The 18,995-nt window shown below is 42.3% G+C and overlaps 1 protein-coding gene and 1 pseudogene across 1 annotated transcript in view; both read left to right on the forward strand.

Annotated features, from left to right (window-relative positions):
* Positions 1–18,995, forward strand: part of CFDP1 (craniofacial development protein 1) — a 151,831-nt gene that overhangs the window by 17,178 nt on the left and 115,658 nt on the right. The window contains exons 2-4 of the mRNA XM_032156409.2: positions 1,928–2,045; positions 3,869–4,088; positions 4,674–4,801. Of these exons, the coding sequence (XP_032012300.1) occupies positions 1,928–2,045; positions 3,869–4,088; positions 4,674–4,801 (466 nt within the window). The remainder of the gene's footprint in view (positions 1–1,927; positions 2,046–3,868; positions 4,089–4,673; positions 4,802–18,995) is intronic.
* LOC131383710 (UPF0764 protein C16orf89-like) lies at positions 9,270–17,640 on the forward strand (annotated as a pseudogene).

Genomic DNA, 18,995 nt, shown 5'->3' on the forward strand with positions numbered 1-18,995 from the left:
ACCACCAAGCCCAGCTTATTTTTGTATTTTTTTTTGTAGAGAGAGGGTTTCACAGTTGCCCACGCTGGTCTTGAACTCCTGGGCTCAGGCGAACCACCTGCCTCGGCCTCCCAAAGGGCTGAGATTATAGGTGTGAGCCACTGGTCTACCTTTTTTTTTTAATCTCTTTTATCATTGTTTTAGTTTTTATGAGCTTTTTTGTTTTGTTTTTCTGAATTATTTTAAAAGTCTTATTTTTATTCCATGGATGCCACAGTTTCTCTTATCTCTTTGAGGATATTAATTACAAAGCGTTTTTCCTTAAGTTTTTAATCTGTCCCCTCCCCACCCCCTCTTTCTGCACTAATTTTGTTTCCTCTGAATTCCTTTCTGTTTGTCTTGAATCTTGCCTTTCATATTGGAGGCTTTTCTCAAGTGTTTGGTGGTCCTTGGTACATTATGAGTGAAGTATTTAAAAGCTGATTGGAGGCGGTGTGTGGTGGCTCATGTCTGTAATCCCAGCACTTTGGGAGGCCAAGGCAGGTGGATCACCTGAGGTCAGGATTCAAAACCAGCCTGGCCAACATGGTAAAACTGCATTTCTACTAAAAATATATAAAATCAGCTGGGTGTGGTGGCACACTCCTGTAATGTCAGCTACTTAGGAGGCCAAGGCAGGAGAATTGCTTGAACCTGGGAGGCAGAGGTTGTGGTGAGCCAAGATCGCGCCACTGCACTCCAGCCTAGGTGACAGTGCGAGACTCTGTCTCAATAAATAAATAAATAAAGCTGATTGGATGCACAGGAGTATCAAAACAGTACTGTTTGTAATGACTCCAAACTGGAAACAACCTAGTTGTGCATCAACAGTAGAATGAATAAACGGTTTATGGTATAGTCATACAGTGAAATACTATTTACTATTTAGGATTGAGAATGAATCAACTACACTACAGTGCAACAGTCTGGGTGACTCTCACAAACCTAATGTTGAGTAAAAGAAGCCAGACACAGAAGAGTACACACTGCGGGCTTCTGTTGAAAGTTCAAAAGCAGGAAAAACTAACCCGTGACGTTGGAAGTCAGGATATTGGTTCCCTTTAGGGGTAGGGCAGTGGTTAGTGACTGGAAGGGAGCACAAGGGGCCTTCTGGGATGCTGGTAATGTTCATTTCCTCGAGCTGGGGCCCTGGTTTTGCAAGCTTGTTCACTGTGTGTCATTCCATTGAACTGTATATTAGATTTGTGTACTTTTTGGTATGTACACTTCAATTGAAAGTTTATACGAAGTAAAAGAGGAAAAAGGTAATGGAATCTCTGTATGGGCAGGGTTGGTTTATTGACCGGTACCCACAGCATGTGGTCAGACATCCAGGCAACACTCTTTTATTGGGGACTGTTGAATGTCAGTGTCTGAAGATGGGACATGGGTGTGTTTGTTCTTTCTGCTGTGTTTAACTGGAAGTCTTTAGGTTTCCTTTTAAACCTCTTTTATTGAGAAGACAAAGTGTTTTTTAAATCAGATTTGAAAGATACCCAAGATGAGGTAGTGCATCAGTTTCTTCTTTGAGAAACACATTAGTAGAATTGAAATTTCTGTTCATTCACTCATTCATTTAGTGAATACTTAAAAGTCAAGATGAACAGGGTTTACGTCCTCTTGGAGTATAGAGCACAGCAGAAATTACCAACATTAAATATAAGTGGGATGAGTTATGGAGGGGAAATAGAGACTGCCATGGAAGCCTAGGATAGAAGAACATAGGGTAGTCTTCAGGGGCAGAGAGGACTTCCCCAAGGATATGATGTTTTCGTTAGGTGAAGAATAGGGGAAAATTCACTTTTTCTTCATGAAAATGTCTCGGTGTGAAAGCTTGTATTAATGAAAATGTCTCATCTTGATGTGAAAACCTTTATTCCTGTCTGATCACCCTGTTATGTGATTTCAGGTGGAGAGTATAGTGAAGATGATGTAAATGAATTAGTGAAGGAAGATGAAGTGGATGGTGAAGAGCAGACACAGAAAACCCAAGGGAAAAAAAGAAAGGCCCAGAGCATTCCAGCCAGGTGATGCTGCCCTCAAGGCCCTTAGAAGTTAGGGGCTATTGTCACAACCATCCTGATTGCTAAGATTGGTCTCATGATAGATTTAATGAAGCCAGGGTTTCTAACCCTTTTCTCTTTGAGGGAAACATTTGCTGTTATTTTAGGATTAACTTCTTGGTCCCTGGAAAGCTTTAAAAATTTTGAACTTTAATGTAAAGAAAATGTTAATAGGTAATATGTACATATGGTTAAAACAGAAAATTCAGTCCCTAAAAAGATGTTTACCCTGTTCCTAGCCCTTGTTGCTTTGCCTCTGAAGAACTATGCTACCAGAGATAGTCTGTGCATGCAAATGCATATATGTCTATATTTTCTTTCTTCATTTTTTTTTTTAGAAAAAATATAACTAGTAGCATACTCACTTTCTCATTTTCATTTCTCTTTATTTCACATCTTGGAGATAGTACCATGGCAGTATCTCCTCCTTTTCGTAGTATTACATTATGTGAATAGGCCTTACTTTATTTAGGCTTTCCTGTGTTGAGGGATGTTTAGATTGTATCTAGTCTTTACTACAACAAACAAGACTGCAGTGAATATTCTTTGTATACATGTATACAAAGTATACATAAATATATAAATGTATATAGTGTATACATGTATAAATATATCTGTAAATGTAACATTTAGAAGGAGAATTGTTTGATCTAAGGTTATATATGCAATTAAATTTTAAAAATACAGATATTAGCACATTGCCTGGCATAGGCCTGGTATGGGCTTCTTTTCCCACGAAAATTATGAAAATTCTGACAGGTTATTTAACTTAGATAAGGGCATCTTCCATAGAAGTCTTTTACCTCACTTGGGTGTTTCTGTCTTCTTTGGCATTGAAGCAAAAAGCAGATTATCATTTATGAAAAGGAAAAAAGAATTGTAGGTATTAGTCACCTAAAGTCAAAATAGTCTAAGAAGCAATATACTCTTATAAGTCTTGGGCCCAGTTTTTTTGTCCTTGAATTTTTTTTTTCTTTTTTTTTTTGAGACAGAGTCTCGCCCTGTTGCCCATGGTGGAGTGCAGTGGCGTGATCTCTGCTCACTGCAACCTCCACCTCCTGGGTTGAATTCCCTGCCTCAGCCTCCAAGTAGTTGGAATTATAGGCACCCACCAACACGCCTGGCTAATTTTCTCATCTTGTTGTGATGAAAGTTTATATGAAGTAAAAGAGAAAAAAGGTAGTGGAATCTCTGTGTGGGCCTCGGCCTCCCAGAGTGCTGGGATTACAGGTGTGAGCCACCGCACCTGGCCTGTCCTTGAATTTTTGTATATTCCAGCTCTCATTTCTTCCAAAAGTGGGAAGAAACAATGGATTTTTTTCTTTTTCCTTGAGAACTCTTGGAAGAAATAGTGCAAATAAAGTTGAGGCTCTTCTAAATAGCACTTGTTCTACAAATGGAGTAGCTTTAAAAAGTCAACAATGTCTGGCACATATAATATGTTCTTAGAATATTCTTTCTGGGTAGATTAATTCTGTGATTAGGTGATTTGGATGTTTTCTTTGTGAAAACAGCTGGTCCTGATTTAGAAGGAGAATGCTGTACTTTGATTTTAAGTGATTGGAGAAAAGTTAGCAGTAAGAGCTCAGTTCTGTTTTTTTTTTCAATTCTTTTTTTTTCTTCTACAGAATTTCAGCTTACCTCTTCTACTCACTTCAGTATATTAATCAGTAGTCCCAGAATTTAAAATGTTCTCGGGTTTATAAGATTACCTTTGGGATTGGGAGAGGGATAACTGAAATCATTTTGTGCTGTCTTTCCTTTTCCCTGTGACTGCTGGTGATTAGGAAGAGAAGACAAGGTGGCCTCTCCTTAGAAGAAGAGGAAGAGGAGGATGCCAATTCAGAATCTGAGGGAAGCAGTAGTGAGGAGGAAGATGAAGCTGCAGAGCAGGAAAAAGGCATTGGATCAGAGGATGCCAGGAAAAAGAAGGAGGACGAACTCTGGGCCAGCTTCCTCAATGATGTGGGACCAAAATCAAAAGTGCCCCTAAGTACACAAGTTAAGGTAAGTTGAGACATTAATGAGGTGAATGCCTCTCCAGAAATACCCTACATTACTGAGATTTGAAGCCTACGAAAATCGACCAGATGCCTTTTGATACAATTGTACTAAGTGAAAAGCAAAGCATTTCCTATGGTAGGAGAATAAGCTTCTCTAATCGTATAAGTTTCCAGTAGGCCTTTAACTGGTTAGAGATGAAACATTGAAGAGTAGCTATAGGCTGAGTGCAGTGCCACATACCAACAATCCCTGCACTTTGGGAGGCTGAGGCAGGTGGGTCATTTGAGGTCAGGAGTTCCAGACCAGCCTGGCCAACATGGCGAAACCCTGTCTCTACTAAAAATACAAAAATTAGCTGGGTGTGGTGGCAGTTGCCTGTAATCCCAGCTACTTTGGACGCTGAAGCAAGGAGAATCGCTTTAACCTGGGAGGTGAGGAGGTTGCAGTGAGCCAAGACTGTGTTACTGCACTCCAGCTCGGGCGACAGAGTGAGACACTATCTCAAAGAAAAAAAAAATAAAAAGTAGCTGTAAACAATATGGTTCATTTTTTGGTGAAACTGATTACATTTCTTGTTTTTTTTTATAGAAAGGAGAGGAGACTGAAGAGACAAGTTCAAGTAAATTGTTGGTAAAAGCAGAAGAGCTAGAGAAACCTAAAGAAACAGAAAAAGTTAAAATCACCAAAGTGTTTGATTTTGCTGGTGAAGAAGTAAGGTAAGAGAACCTTCACAAACTTTGAAACTAGTGTTTTTAAAAATGAGCGTCTCTCTCTAACTGGTGTTAGCCATCTATCCTCATTTCAATCCATCATAATATTTTGGGAGAGTTATATTTGAACTCAAGGAAAACTGGCTCTGTAAATTATCAGGGAGCATGAGAAAGGTCCTTTCACATATAGCAGTGTAGTTTCTGAGCTTTACGAAGTGGTCAGCTGAACAGAAGCAAGGGAATATAAGAGTTAAGTATTTTGTTCCACTTGATGATTGCCATGTTTTGTGACTTTTGGTAAGTCATGTCTCCCTTTATTACTCTCCTTGACTGCAATATGAGCCCCATTGAAGTCTCAGAAATCAGATAAGAATTGAAAATTCAAGGAGAGGAATTTGCTTTCAATATTATTTTCTTTTTCTGAGGACGGAGTCTTGCTCTGTAGCCCAGGATGGAATGCAGTGGCATGATCTTGGCTCACTGCAACCTCTGCCTCCTGGGTCCCAGTTCAAGCAATTCTCCTGCTTCAGCCTCCCGAGTAGCTGGGGTTACAGGCACACGCCACCATACCCAGCTAATTCTCTTACAGTTTTTTTGTTTTGTTTTTGTTTTTGTTTTTTTTTTAGATGGAGTCTCGCTCCCGTTGTGCAGGCTGGAGTACAGGGTGCGATCTCGGCTCATTGCAACCTCCACCTCCCAGGTTCAAGCGATTCTCCTCCCTCAGCCTCCCGAGTAGATGGGATTGCAGGCCTGTGCCACCATGCCCTGTTATTTCCATGTTTTTAGTAGAGACAGGGTTTTTCCATGTTGGCCAGGCTGGTCTTGAACTCCTGACCTCAGGTGATCCACCCGCCTTGGCCTCCCAAAGTGCTAGGATTACAGGCATGAGCTGCCACGCCCGGCCTTTTTTTTTCTTTTCTTTTTTTTTTTTTTTGAGATAGAGTCTTGCTCTGTCGTCCAAGCTGGAGTGCAGCAGCTCAGTCTTGGCTCACTGCAAGCTCCACCTCCCGGGTTCACACCATTCTCCTGCATCAGCCTCCCGAGTAGCTGGGACTACAGGTGCTCGCCACCATACCTGGCTAATTTTTTTTGTATTTTTAGTAGAGACGGGGTTTCACCACGTTAGCCAGGATGGTCTCGATCTCCTGACCCTGTGATCTGCCTGCCTTGGCCTCCCAAAGTGCTGGGATTACAGGCGTGAGCCGCTGCGCCCAGCCAAAACTTTTTATTATTAAAAATTTCTCTCTAACTTCTTCTTCTGAAAAATGTCACACTTATAGAAATGTTGCAAGAATAGTATTACAACAAACACCTACATACCTATCATCCAGGTTCACCACTGGTTAATGTATTGCCTCTCTCTCACCATCTATATCTGGGTTTTTCTTTTGTTTTGGCTGAACCTTTTGAGAATTACTTGTAGACATTGTGACACAGCAGCCTTTAATACTTTAGCACGTGTCTACTACCACCAAGGGCATTCTCCATTGTAACACAATATAACTCTCATATTCAGTAAAGTTAATATTAGAGCAGATTACTATCTATAGTGAAGGACCCCAACTTAAAATTTTCAATCTGTTGCAGACCAGTACTTTTCTAAAAACACAATAAAAAGGAATTACTAGAAAAACAAATATAAAAGATAACTAAATTTTTACTAAGATTCAGCAGATACCCTACTGCCTCTCTTTGTGGCCACGGGGCTCAGGCTGCAGCACCACAGCACTGTGTGTGTGTATAACTGGGGCCACCTGCCCCTTCTAAGTATGGGCCTTTTAACCTCTTTCGACAGGTGTGGGGGAAAAAAAAGATTTAACAGACCTGACATTACATTTCAATGCATGTGGTCAAAATGAACCGCAGACAGGAAAAAGGAAAGAATTTTGTAATTATACAGGCTGTTCATTGAAAGTGTTAATATACAGGGAATCACTGTTATCTTTTATTCTATTATTAACACAAAAAGCTGGCCTGGCATAGTGGCTCATGCCTGTAATCCCAGCACTTTGGGAGGCGAAGGTGGGCAGATTGCTTTAGGTCAGGAGTTGGAGACCAGCCTGAACAACATGATGAAACCCTGTCTCTACAAAAAATACAAAAATTAGCCAGGTGTGGTGGTGCATGTCTGTAATCCCAGCTACTTGGGAGGCTGAGGCAGGAGAATCGCTTGAATCCAGTGGACAGAGGTTGCAGTGAGCCGAGATCGTACCACTGCACTCCAGCCTGGGCAACAGAGCGAGACTCTGTCTCAAAACAAAAAAACAAAAAGGTGAGTAAAATATCAATTCTCAGTATTAAATGTCAGACACACACTTTGAATAAACACTATTTTTATTATTATTATTATTATTATTTTGAGACAGAGTCTTGATCTGTCTCCCAGGCTAGAGTACAGTGGCATGATCTCGGCTCTCTGCAACCTCCGCCTCCCTGATTCAAGTGATTCTCCTGCCTCAGCCTCCCGAGTGGCTGGGATTACAGGTTCCTGCCACCGTGCCCGGCTAATTTTTGTATTTTTAGTAGATATGGGGTTTCACCATGTTGCCCAGGCTGATCTTGAAATCTTGACCTTATGATCCACCCTCCTCGGCCTCCCAAAGTGCTGGAATTGCAGGTGTGAGCCACTGCACCCAGCCCACTGTTTATATTAATATTTAAAGTTTTTATTGTGATGAAAGAGCTTGTTTCTTTCTTGTTAATCTAAATTGTATTGATGACTGTACTCCTCCTGGGGGATACTTTATATGTAAATTATTTCTTTTTTGGTTTTCTCCTTCCTGCCTTCCATCCACCCTTCCATCCTTCACACAGATTTTTTTTTTTTAACATGGGATCTTCCAGGGTGTAACACAGAGATATTTTCATGGGATCAGAAGTATACATTTTAAAGCAGTTTCATTTAGTTTAGGTTTTGATTTTTTGCCTTTATCCAGAAAGAATCTGGATAAAAGTAAAAGATATACCGTGTGTGCGTTCTTTCTCTCTCCTCTCCCCTCCCTCCCTCCCGTCCGTCCTTCCTTCCTTCCTTCCTTCCTTCCTTCCTTCCTTCCTTCCTTCCTTCCTTTTTTGAGACAGAGTCTCTCTTTGTCACCCAGGCTGGAGTGCAGTGACACAATTTCAACTCACTACAGCCTCAATCTCCAGGACTCAAGTCATTCTCCCACCTCAGCCTGCCGAGTGCGTGGGACTACAGGCATACACCATGCTTGGCTTATTTTTGTATTTTTTGTAGAGATGGGTTTCACCATTTTGCCTAAGCTGGTCTCGAACTTCTGGGCTGAAGTGATCCTCCTGCCTTCGCCTCCCAAAGTGCTTGGATTGCAGGTGTGAGCCTGCAATGTGATACTATGTTTTCAAAGTTTGTATTAAATGCTTCATTAGTATCCATTTTCAATCATTTATCCCGTCAAGTTATAATTAAAGTTATTTTGGAAAAACGAATTCTGGAAGCCCGAATTTCCTATACATGAATTCTTTTTTTTTTTTTTTTTTTTTTTTGAGGCAGGGTCTTGCTCTGTCATTCAGGCTAGCCTCAACCATCCTACGAGGCTCAGTTGATTTCCCCCGACCTCAGCCTCCTGAGTAACTGGAGCTACAGGCATATGCCACCATACCCATCTAACTTTTAAAATTTTTTTTGTAGCAATGTCATCTCACTGTGTTGCCCAGGCTGCTTTTGAACTCCTGGGCTCAAGTGATCCTGCTGCCTTGCCCCCCAAAGTGCTGGGATTACAGGTGTGAGCCACCACACCCAGTCATGTGTGAATATTTTTTAAATAGAAAATACAATTCAAAACATTCTATGAAATGTGTTAATTTGTAGAAACACTGTTTTTCTAGGCTTCTAACTTGCGTTTTTACTCTTATGATTTATTTGCTACTGAAAAAACATGTTAAATTGCTTTCTTGCCTGGAAGTACTAGGATTATTTTTTGTTTTTGAGAGACAGGAGCCATCTCACTGTGTCACTCAGGTTGGAGTGTGGTTGTGCAATCATTGCTTACCGTAACCTTGAAATCATGGGCTCAAGTGATCCTCCTACGTCAGCCTCCCACCACAGCCTCCCAAGTGAACATCACCACACCTAGCTAATTATTTTATTTCATTTATTTTTTGCTTGTTTATTTATTTATTTGAGACGGAGTCTCTGTCACCCAAGCTGGAGTGCAGTGGCATGATCTTGGCGCACTGCAACCTCCACCTCCCAGGTTCAGGCGATTCTCCCGCCTCAGTCTCTCAAGTAGTTGGGATTACAGGCATCTGCCACCACGCCTGGCTGATTTTTGTATTTTTAGTAGAGATGGTCACCATGTTGATCAGACTGATCTCGAACTCCTGACCTCAAGTGATGCTGCCGCCTGGGCCTCCCAAAGTGCTGGGATTATAGGTGTGAGCTACTGCGCCCGGCCCATTTGTTTATTTTTATTTATTTTATTTATTTTTATTTTTTGAGATGGAATCTCACTCTGTCACCCAGGCTGGAGTGCAGTGGCACGATCTCGGCTCACCACAACCTACGCCTCCCGGGTTTAGACCATTCTCCTGCCTCAGCCTCCCGAGTAGCTGGGATTACAGGTGCATGTCACCACGCCAAGCTAATTTTTATATTTTGAGTAGAGATGGGGTTTCACCATGTTGGCTAGGCTGATCTTGAACTCCTGACCTCGTGATCCACCCACCTTGGCCTCCCAAAGTGCTGGGATTACAGGCATGAGCCACCGCGCCCAGCCTATTTGTTTATTTGTTTATTTTTAATATTTTATTTATTAAATTTTTTTGAGACAGGGTCTCACTCTGTTGTCCAGGCTGGAGTATAGTGGCACCCTCATGGCCCACTACAGCCGTGATCTCCCAGTCTCAAGAGATCCTTTCACCTCAGCGTCCCTGATACCTGGGAATATAGGCATTGGCCACCCATGCCTAGCTAATTCGTTTTTATTTTTTTAGAGATGAGGTTTCCCTGTGTTGCTTAGGCTGGTCTTGAACTCCTGGGGTCAAGTGATCCTCCTGCCTTAGCCTCCCAAAGTGTTGGGATTACAGGTATGAGCCACTGTACCTGGCCTATTTTATTTTTTTGTAGAGATGGGGTCTTGCTGTGTTTCCCAGGGTGGTCTTGACCTCTTGTCCTCAAGTGATCCTCCTGCTTTGGCCTCCCACAGTGCTGGGATTACAGGTGTGAACCACCATGCCTGACCATCTACATAATTTTTTTTTTCTTTTTTCTTTTTTTCTTTTTTTTTTTTTTAGACAGGGTTTTGCTCTGTCACGCAGGATGGAGTGCAGTGGCACAGTCTTGGCTCACTGCAGCCCCTGCCTCCTGGGCTCAGGCAATCCTGTCACCTCAGCCTCCTTAGTAGCTAGGACTGCAGGTGCATACCAGCACACCTGGCTCATCTGTTTGTTTTTGAGATGGAGTCTCACTCTGTCACCCAGGCTGGAGTGCAGTGACATAATCTCAGCTCACTGTAAGTTCACCTCCTGGGTTCAAGCAATTCTCCTGCCTCAGCTTCCTGAGTAGCTGGACTACAGGTGCGCACCACCATGCCCGGCTAAATTTTTTTTTGTATGTTTAGTAGAGATGAGGTTTCACCTTTTTGGTCAGGCTGGTCTGGAACTCCTGACCTCAAATGATCTGCCCACCTCAGCCTCCCAAAAGTGCTAGGATTACAGGCATGAGCCACCACGCCCAGCCTGTTGTGTTTTTTATATAGATGGGTTTACCCAGCCTGGTCTCAAACTCCTGGGCTCAAGCATCTGCCTGCTCGGCCTCCCAAAGTGTTGGGATTACAGGCATGAGCCACCATGCCTGGCACCTATATATATTTTAAAAATTACAATTGAGTAACAATTAAAATGATTGTAAAAATAAGTTATAAAAATAAATGCTTACATTTTATTACATTTTTGGGCTTTAGTTGACAAGATAATTCTAAAGTATCACACACATTGTAATGTCCTACTGCGTGTGACTGATAATTCATATCACGTGACTCACCTTGCAAATCTGACATAACTGAATTTATACTCTGTTTAATGGAAGGGCCCACTGCTCATGTCTTGAATATTGTGACATTGTCAAATTGCTGTACAAGTTTCTAAATACTCACGGTTTCTGTGCCCATCTCATCTTGGACCAATAACAGGTAGTTTTGCAGTCAAAACTTGAATAGCACTATATACAAATGATTCCGTTCAGTTTTTCCCCAGTTATCCCAATAATGTACTTTATAGCTGTATTTCTTGTTCAATCTAAGATCCAATCTAGAAGTCCAGTGCGCTATCCATTGTGCTGCGGAGCCACCTCTAAGATCCAATCTAAGATGAAAACTATAATTGGTTTTTTGTTGTTGTTGTTGATTTTGCATTTGGTCTTTTTAAACTCCTTGTGCTTAGAGCTGTTTTTCATGCCTTTTCTGTATTTCACAGCATTGGTTTTAAGCTTTTTTTTTTTTTAAGAGTCCAGGCCATTTGTATTGCATAATGTCCCTCAATTTGGATTGCTGCATTGTTTATGATGAGCTTCAGATTAATTATGTTAGACAAAAATACTACATTGATGATGCTTCTCATCCATCATGACACTCAACATTGATGGGGATAAGTTAGGCCACCAGTATTTTAAGACAGTACCTTTGCGGCCGGGCACGGTGGCTCACACCTGTAATCCCAGCACTTTGGGAGGCCGAGGCAGGCGGATCATGGGGTCAGGAGATCCAGACCATCCTGGCTAACACGGTGAAACCCCGTCTCTACTAAAAATACAAAAAATTAGCTGGGTGTGGTGGCGGGTGCCTGTAGTCCCAGCTACTCAGGAGGCTGAGGCAGGAGAGGACTTGCAGGACCAAATCAACACTGCACCAACCTGGCGACAACAAACTCTCTCAAAAAAAAGGACAGTACTTTCCAGAATTCTTCATTGTAAGGCAACCTTTTCCTTGGTAATTAGTTGTTTTTGGGATCCATAAATAATAATAATAATAATAACTATTATTATTTCGAGACAAGGTCTTACTCTGTTGCCCAGGCTGGAGTGCAGTGGTGCGATCTTGGCTCACTGCAACCTCCACCTCCTGAGTTCAAGCGATTCTCCTGCCTCAGCCTCCCGAGTAGCTGGGATTACAGGCACCTGCCACTACGCCCAGTCAAGTTTTTTATTTTTAGTAGAGACAGGGTTTCATCATGTTGGCCAGGCTGTTCTCCACCTCCTGAGCTCAAATCATCCGCACACTTCGGCCTTTCAAAGTGCTGGGATTACAGGTGTGAGCCACCATGCCTGGCCCCATAAATAATTATTGATGATATGAATTAGTAATATATTTTACTGCCTGAAATTATTCTGGAAGCTGTTGAGTTGTCCATCCAGTAGGGGACCAGCAGAACGCTGATGGTATAAACTTTTAATAGTTTGAAAGTCCTATAAAAATAATATAGAAAGTATGTTAGTGTAGCATTAGGAATATAGGTTTAAAAGTTTTTTGAAGTCTTTTTTGGCTTGAATTATTTTCTATGTGTTATGTAGACCATCTAAGAAAGAGTTATGTATAAATTCACCAGTGGCCCTCACATGGAGTGTACACAAAGCTGATAAATAACTGTTGCTGTAAGAAGTCATTAGGGTGGGTGGAGTGGCACATGCCTGTAATCCCAGCACTTTGGCAGGCTGAGGCGGGAGGACTGCTTGAGTCCAGGAGTTGAAGACCAGCCTGGGCAACATGGAGAAACTCCATTTCTACAAAAAATATAAAAATTAGCCAGTCATTGTGGTGTGTGTCTGTAGTCCCAGCTACTCGGGAGGCTGAAGTAGGAGTATCCCTTGAAACCAGGAGGCAGAGGTTGCTGTATGCCGAGATCGTGCCACTGAACTCCAGCCTGGGTGACAGAGTGAGACCCTGTCTCAAAAAATGTCATAAATTTTCGGTCAAATTAAGTGTTGTGGACTTGTTAGTAAATACTAATATAGTTGTGTGCCACAAATTTCCTATTTCATTTTTGAAAACAAGTGGATGGTAATTTTAAATGTACTTGATGGGTATTCAGGGAGTCTGCTGTTTTCACAATTTGTCAGAAGAGGGCAGCACCATGTCTATAAAAAAACAAAACACAGAAATGAGTATGGAAGCTCTTTTTTCATATGAATTACATAGTGTCACATACATTTTATATTTCAAAATAATACATGCTTATTAGTTTAAAAATCATACGTTACAGAGATATATAACATATATAACATGAAAAGTGAAAGTTCTGTAACTCCCTTCCCCTAAAGAAAACACAAACCCTGTTAATAGTGGGCATGTTGACAGGATTTTTTTTTAAACTTAATTTATTTATACTTAAATTTAGGCATTATAAGGAATTCTCATGAGGGGACTTACGAGGTCTGAATTTTCATTGATAACAGATACAAATTTGTTGTATGGATTTGAGCATATCTTTTAATTTCTTCATGTCATTATTCTCCTTTTTGTCTCTGTATCAAATTAAGAGCATTACTACATCTTTAAGAAATGTGAGAGGAGCTAGTGATGACAGGAAGGAATTTGTAGGTCTAAGTGTAAGGTAGTGTTAGCACAAAGTTAGTCTTAGGTTTTCTAACTGTATTTCAGTGTTAAATTTTGGGCTTTGGTCATTTCATTTTGTTTTTGTCCCTACTTGAAAAATGTTTAGCTTATTAACCTAGGGGAATGGGGGAATATAGTATTTTGTATTCTGCCCTATCACATAACCAGCTGAGCCAGTTAGCTCAGACTTTCCTAAATGATTCACCTTTTGGAAAAAGCCAGTCATGGAAAGTTTCTGCCCAAATAAAGACTTTCAGGAAGTTCTGAGTAAGTGAAAATAAAGTTAAAATGGAATTTCTGCTGAGAACACTTGAATTAACTATTGCTAATAATAGACCTTTTCCTGTCAGGGTTGCCTCTTGTGCATTAGAGGTGGTCTATAATTTAACTGTTCTCCTACTTGAAGATATTTTGATAGTTGAATCCCTTATTACTTGTTAAGAGTGGAGTTGTTCTAGGCATGCTGTCAATGAAGAGTAATCTGCTAATATTACTTGGTGTCAATTACTAAAGTTCCTGAGAAAAATATACCACTGTTTCCCAGTGAGTATAGATAGGACTTTGGCACTAAGAAATTATGAGAGATACTCCCACAGTTTATACTTTTTCCATGCTGCTTTTATGCCACTTACTATATATCATGTATTATCATGACTTGCTTTCATGGTTGGCTGTTCTGCTGAACTGTGAGCTCCTTAAGAACAAAGGCCATGCCGTATTTTTTTATATGTTCAACATCTAACAGTGCTTGGATCTAGGTTGCTTTTCAGAAAATGTTGACCTAATTGTGTTAGGTGACTCTTTCCAGGTTTGTCATTTCTATAAAGGTAGTAAAAAAACAAAACCAAACATGCATTACCTAGAGGCTACTTTTCCTTAAGCTATCACTTAGGCCATTTGATTTCATCTTCTCTGTCACCAACATTCTAAAACTACACAGTGATTTGCCTTGATGTGAATCTTTTTATTTTTTATTTTTTTGAGACGGAGTCGCACCTTGTTGCCCAGACTGGAGTGCAGTGGCGCTGTCTCGGCTCACTGCAACCTCTGCCTCCTGGGTTCAAACGAATCTCCTGGCTCAGTCTCCCAAGCAGCTGGGATTACAGGCACCTGCTACCACGCCCAGCAAATTTTTTTTTTTTTTTGAGATGGAGTCTTGCTCTGTTGCCCAGGCTGGAGTGCAGTGGTGCAATCTTGGCTCACTGCAAGCTTCACCTCCCTGGTTCACGCCATTCTCCTGCCTCAGCCTCCCGAGTAGCAGGGACTACAGGCGCTCGCCACTAAGCCTGGCTAATATTTTGAAGTTTTAGCAGAGACGGGGTTTCACTGTGTTAGCCAGGATGGCCTCGATCTCCTGTCCTCGTGATCCACCCGCCTCTACTTCCCAAAGTGCTGGGATTACATGCGTGAGCCACTGCACTCAGCCAATTTTTGTATTTTTCAATAGAGACAGGGTTTCACCTTGTTGCCAGGCTGGTCTGGAACTCCTGACCTCATGATCTGCCAACCTCGGCCTCCCAAAGTGCTGGGATTACAGGTGTGAGCCACTGCGTCTGGCCGGATGCTTTTAAATTAGCTGCATCCAGTGTTCTATGGCTCTTTTTATGGAAGCCTATCCTTCACTTCTAGGACATTTTCTGTTATTGTTGGTAACTTCCCCCTATTTTCTATTTTTGTGAGATTCATATTAGTAGAATTGATATGACAGGCCAGGGCAGGCTAGGCTGAGGTAACAAACTCAGAAACTCAGTAGCATAATACAGTACATTATTTCTTACTGGTGTAAAGTCCAATATGAGTTTTGTAGCACTCCATCTTGTAACTCAGTTGTACAGAACACCTAGGCTTCAGGGTTGCTCTGACAAAGGAAGAATGAATACATAGATTTTCATGTAATTCCTCGTTTTTCAGAATGGATTTCAGCCATGCCTTTTGAGTCTGGAACTTCCATGTTTTCATTTCTCCAGAGTAATGGGTTCTGCTGGATTGGGGATGGGTAGAGCTGTAGCCTGTAGTATGAGGTGCTGCTGAAGGGGATCTGGGGCCTAGTTGCTTCTGATGGAGAATTCCAACTGGTTTTAGCCCTATTCCTTTCCTCTACCTCGAAAGGTTCCTGGTATCTCAATTTAATGAGCCTTTCTAGGGTACTGTAGTACACATTGGCTTGCCTGTTTCTGGCCATTCCACATGGCTGTAGGCTTAGGAGATCAGAGAAAACAAAAACCAAAGCCAGTTATTACTTGTCTAGTTGCTTTCTTTCTTTCTTTCTTTTTTTTTTTTTTGAGATAGGGTCTCACTCTGTTGCCCAGGCTATATAGTTCCACGATAATAGCTTACTGTAATCTTGAACTCCTGGCTTCAAGTGATCCTCTTGCCTCAGCCTCCCACGCAGCTGGGACTACAGGTGCATGCCCTGATGCCTGGCTGATTTTGTATTTTTAGTAGAGACGGGGTTTCTCCGTCTTGATCAGGCTGGTCTTGAACTCCTGACCTCAGGTGATCCACGTGCTTCAGCCTCCCAAAATGCTGGGATTACAGGCATAAGCCACCGCGCCCAGCCAATTCTTAAAAAATTTTCGTAGAGACAGGGTCTTGTCATGTTGCCCAGGGCTCAAGTAATCCTCCCGCCTTTTGCCTCCCAAAGTGCTGGAATTAAAGGCCTGAGCTACTGCACCTGGCTGCTTTCTACTGTCAGAAAATTTGGGCTGGGCACAGTGGCTCATGCCTGTAATCCCAGCACTGGGAGGCCAAGGCAGGAGGACCACTTGAGCCCAGGAGTTTGAATCTAGCCCAGGCAACATGGTGAGATCCTGTCTTTAAAACAAAAAAAAAAGAAGAAAATTCTATTGGCATCCCTTTTCTGTTACACTTCTTCTCATTATCCTTACGTAGTTTCATCTTTTTAAATTTATTTACCACTATTTAGTAGGGTTTTGGCAGGACTGGAATAAAGCATGTGTTCAGATTACTGTATATAAGTGGCAGTTTCTACTTGTTCTTCATTAGCTGGTCTGCCCCAAATTCTACCCAGAGCAAGGAAATTTAAAGTTACCCTTTCTAGTTTAGTACTCCAGAACCCTGCATTAAGCCTGAGATTTGGATGTGGGTTTATTTTGGTTATTTTTAAAACAGTGTAAGAAAGCACCTCAAAATTTAGTGGCTTTAAAAAATAATTGTTTTATTATAATTTCTCTTGGTTCCAGGAGTAACTGGGCTCAGCTAGGCAGTTCTTACTCAGGGTCTCTTGTATAGTTGTAATCAGACAGTGGCTAAGTGTGGAACCACTTCACAGGTTTTCTTTTTTTTTTTTTTGAGACGGAGTCTTGCTCTGTCTCCCAGGCTGGAGTGCAGTGGCGCAATCTCGGCTCACTGCAAGCTCCACCTCCCGGGTTCCCGGTATTCTCCTGCCTCAGCCTCCTGAGTAGAGACGGGGTTTCACCGTGTTAGCCAGGATGGTCTCGATCTCCTGACCTCATGATCTGCCCACCTCGGCCTCCCAAAGTGCTGGGATTAAAGGCGTGAGCCCCCGCGCCCGTCCTTCACAGGTTTTCTTACTCCCATGTCTGATACCAGAGCTAGGAAGGCTCAAACACTTAGGGGTTGGTACAGGCTTCTCAGACGTCTGTCTCTGTATGATCTTCCTATATGATCTCTCCAACATAGTGGCTGCAGAGTAGCCAGACTTCTTTTGTGGTAACTTGGAGTTTCAGAGGTACATTCTTGAGAGAGACAGAGACAGAGACGGGGACAGACAGACAGAGCGTGCCAGGTGGAAGCTGTATCATCTTTTATTCGCTAGCCTGAGAAGTCGTGTTGTGCCACTTCCACAGAACTCTCTGAGTTGAGACAGCCACGAAGGCCCATTCACTTTCAAGGGGTGATGACAGAGACTACCCCTCTAACTGGGGTGGTATCAGGGTTCTGGAAGAGCATGTGGGGGTAGGAAATTTGTGGCAACCATCTTTGGAATATACTATCTGCTATAGGGTTCTCTGTAGCATTGCTGCTTAATCTCAGGATAGCCTTGAATAAGTAACACAACTTTATATTTCAGTTTTCTTACTCGCAAAATGTAAATGTGTCAGTCAGCTCTTGCTACAGTAGTGCTGTGATAAATGATAAGCGTTTACTTGTTGCCTGTGTGCCTCTGAGTATCTGAGATTGAGTGATTTAGACTCAGCTCAGCTCAGCTCCAAGCTGCTTGTTTGTTGGGTTCAGGTCTGCAGCATATGTCTTTCTGACATCTTGGACCAGCAGCCAGTTGAGGTGTATTCTCCTTAGGACTCAAGGGACGAATTCAAGGGGCAACAGAAACAGCACAAACATGTTTAAGCTTCTCTTCCTCTCAGATCAGCTAATACTTCATTGGCCTTTGAAGCAAGTCATGTATCCAAGCTCAGCATCAGTGGAGTAGGGAAGTATTTGTTTTGTTTTGTTCTTTTATTTATTTATTTATTTATTTATTTTTTGAGACGGAGTCTCGCTGTCACCCAGGCTGGAGTGCAGTGGTGGGACCTCGGCTTACTGCAACGTCTGCCTCCCAGGTTCATGTGGTTCTCCTGCCTCACCCTCCCAAGTAGTAGGATACAGGCATCCGCCACTATGCGCAGCTAATTTTTTTTACTTTTTTTAGTACAGACAGCATTTCACCATGTTGGCCAGGCTGGTCTCGAACTCCTGACCTCTTGATCTGCCCGCCTCAGCCTCCCAAAGTGCTGGGATTACAGGCATGAGGCACTGCACCCTGCCTGTTTTTTTCTTTTTGAGACGGAGTCTTGCTCTCTTATCCGGGCTGGAGTGCAGTGATGCTGTCTCGGCTCACTGCAACCTCTGCCTCCCAGGTTCAAGCGATTGAGCCTCCTAAGTAGCTGGGGTTACAGGCACGCACCACCACACCCAGTTAATTTTTGTATTTTTAGTAGAGATGGGGTTTCATCATTTTGGCCAGGCTGGTCTCGAACTCCTGACCTCAAATGATCTACCTACTCTGGCTTCCCAAAGTGCTGGGATTACAGGCGTGAGCCACTGTACCCGGCCTGGTTTTAAAACAAAAAAACGCTGGGCGTGGTGGCTCACGCCTGTAATCCTAGCACTTTGGGAGGCCAAGGCGGGCGGATCATGAGGTCAGGAGATCAAGACCATCCTGGCTAACACGGTGAAACCCCATCTCTACTAAAAATACAAAAAAATTAGCCAGGCGTGGTGGCGGGCACCTGTAGTCCCAGTTACTTCGGAGGCTGAGGCAGGAGAATGTCGTGAATCCAGGAGGCAGAGGTTGCAGTGAGCCGAGATTGCGCCACTGCACTCCAGCCTAGGCGACAGAGCCACTCTCTCAAACGAAAACAAACAAACAAACAAAAAACAAGAAAAAACTTATCAGAGGGCTACAAAAGAGGCCACTGCGGCTGGCCATAATAGACTGCATTTAAACAAAATTCCTCAGTTGTTTTTGTTAACCGGGAAAGCCTAGGCAGGGATTAAACATTTCTCCTTCTGTCTTTATCTGAATTCTCAGGTACCATAAATACCTTTATTTGAGCTTTTAGGACTCAGTTTTAGTGAAGATAATTTTTTCAGATTTGAAGTTACACAAAATTCTCAGTCATGTTGCTTTCGTCCATTCCCAAATTATTGCT

The sequence above is a fragment of the Hylobates moloch genome, unplaced genomic scaffold, assembly GCF_009828535.3.
Source record: "Hylobates moloch isolate HMO894 unplaced genomic scaffold, HMol_V3 SCAFFOLD_6, whole genome shotgun sequence".
Lineage (NCBI taxonomy): Eukaryota > Metazoa > Chordata > Mammalia > Primates > Hylobatidae > Hylobates > Hylobates moloch.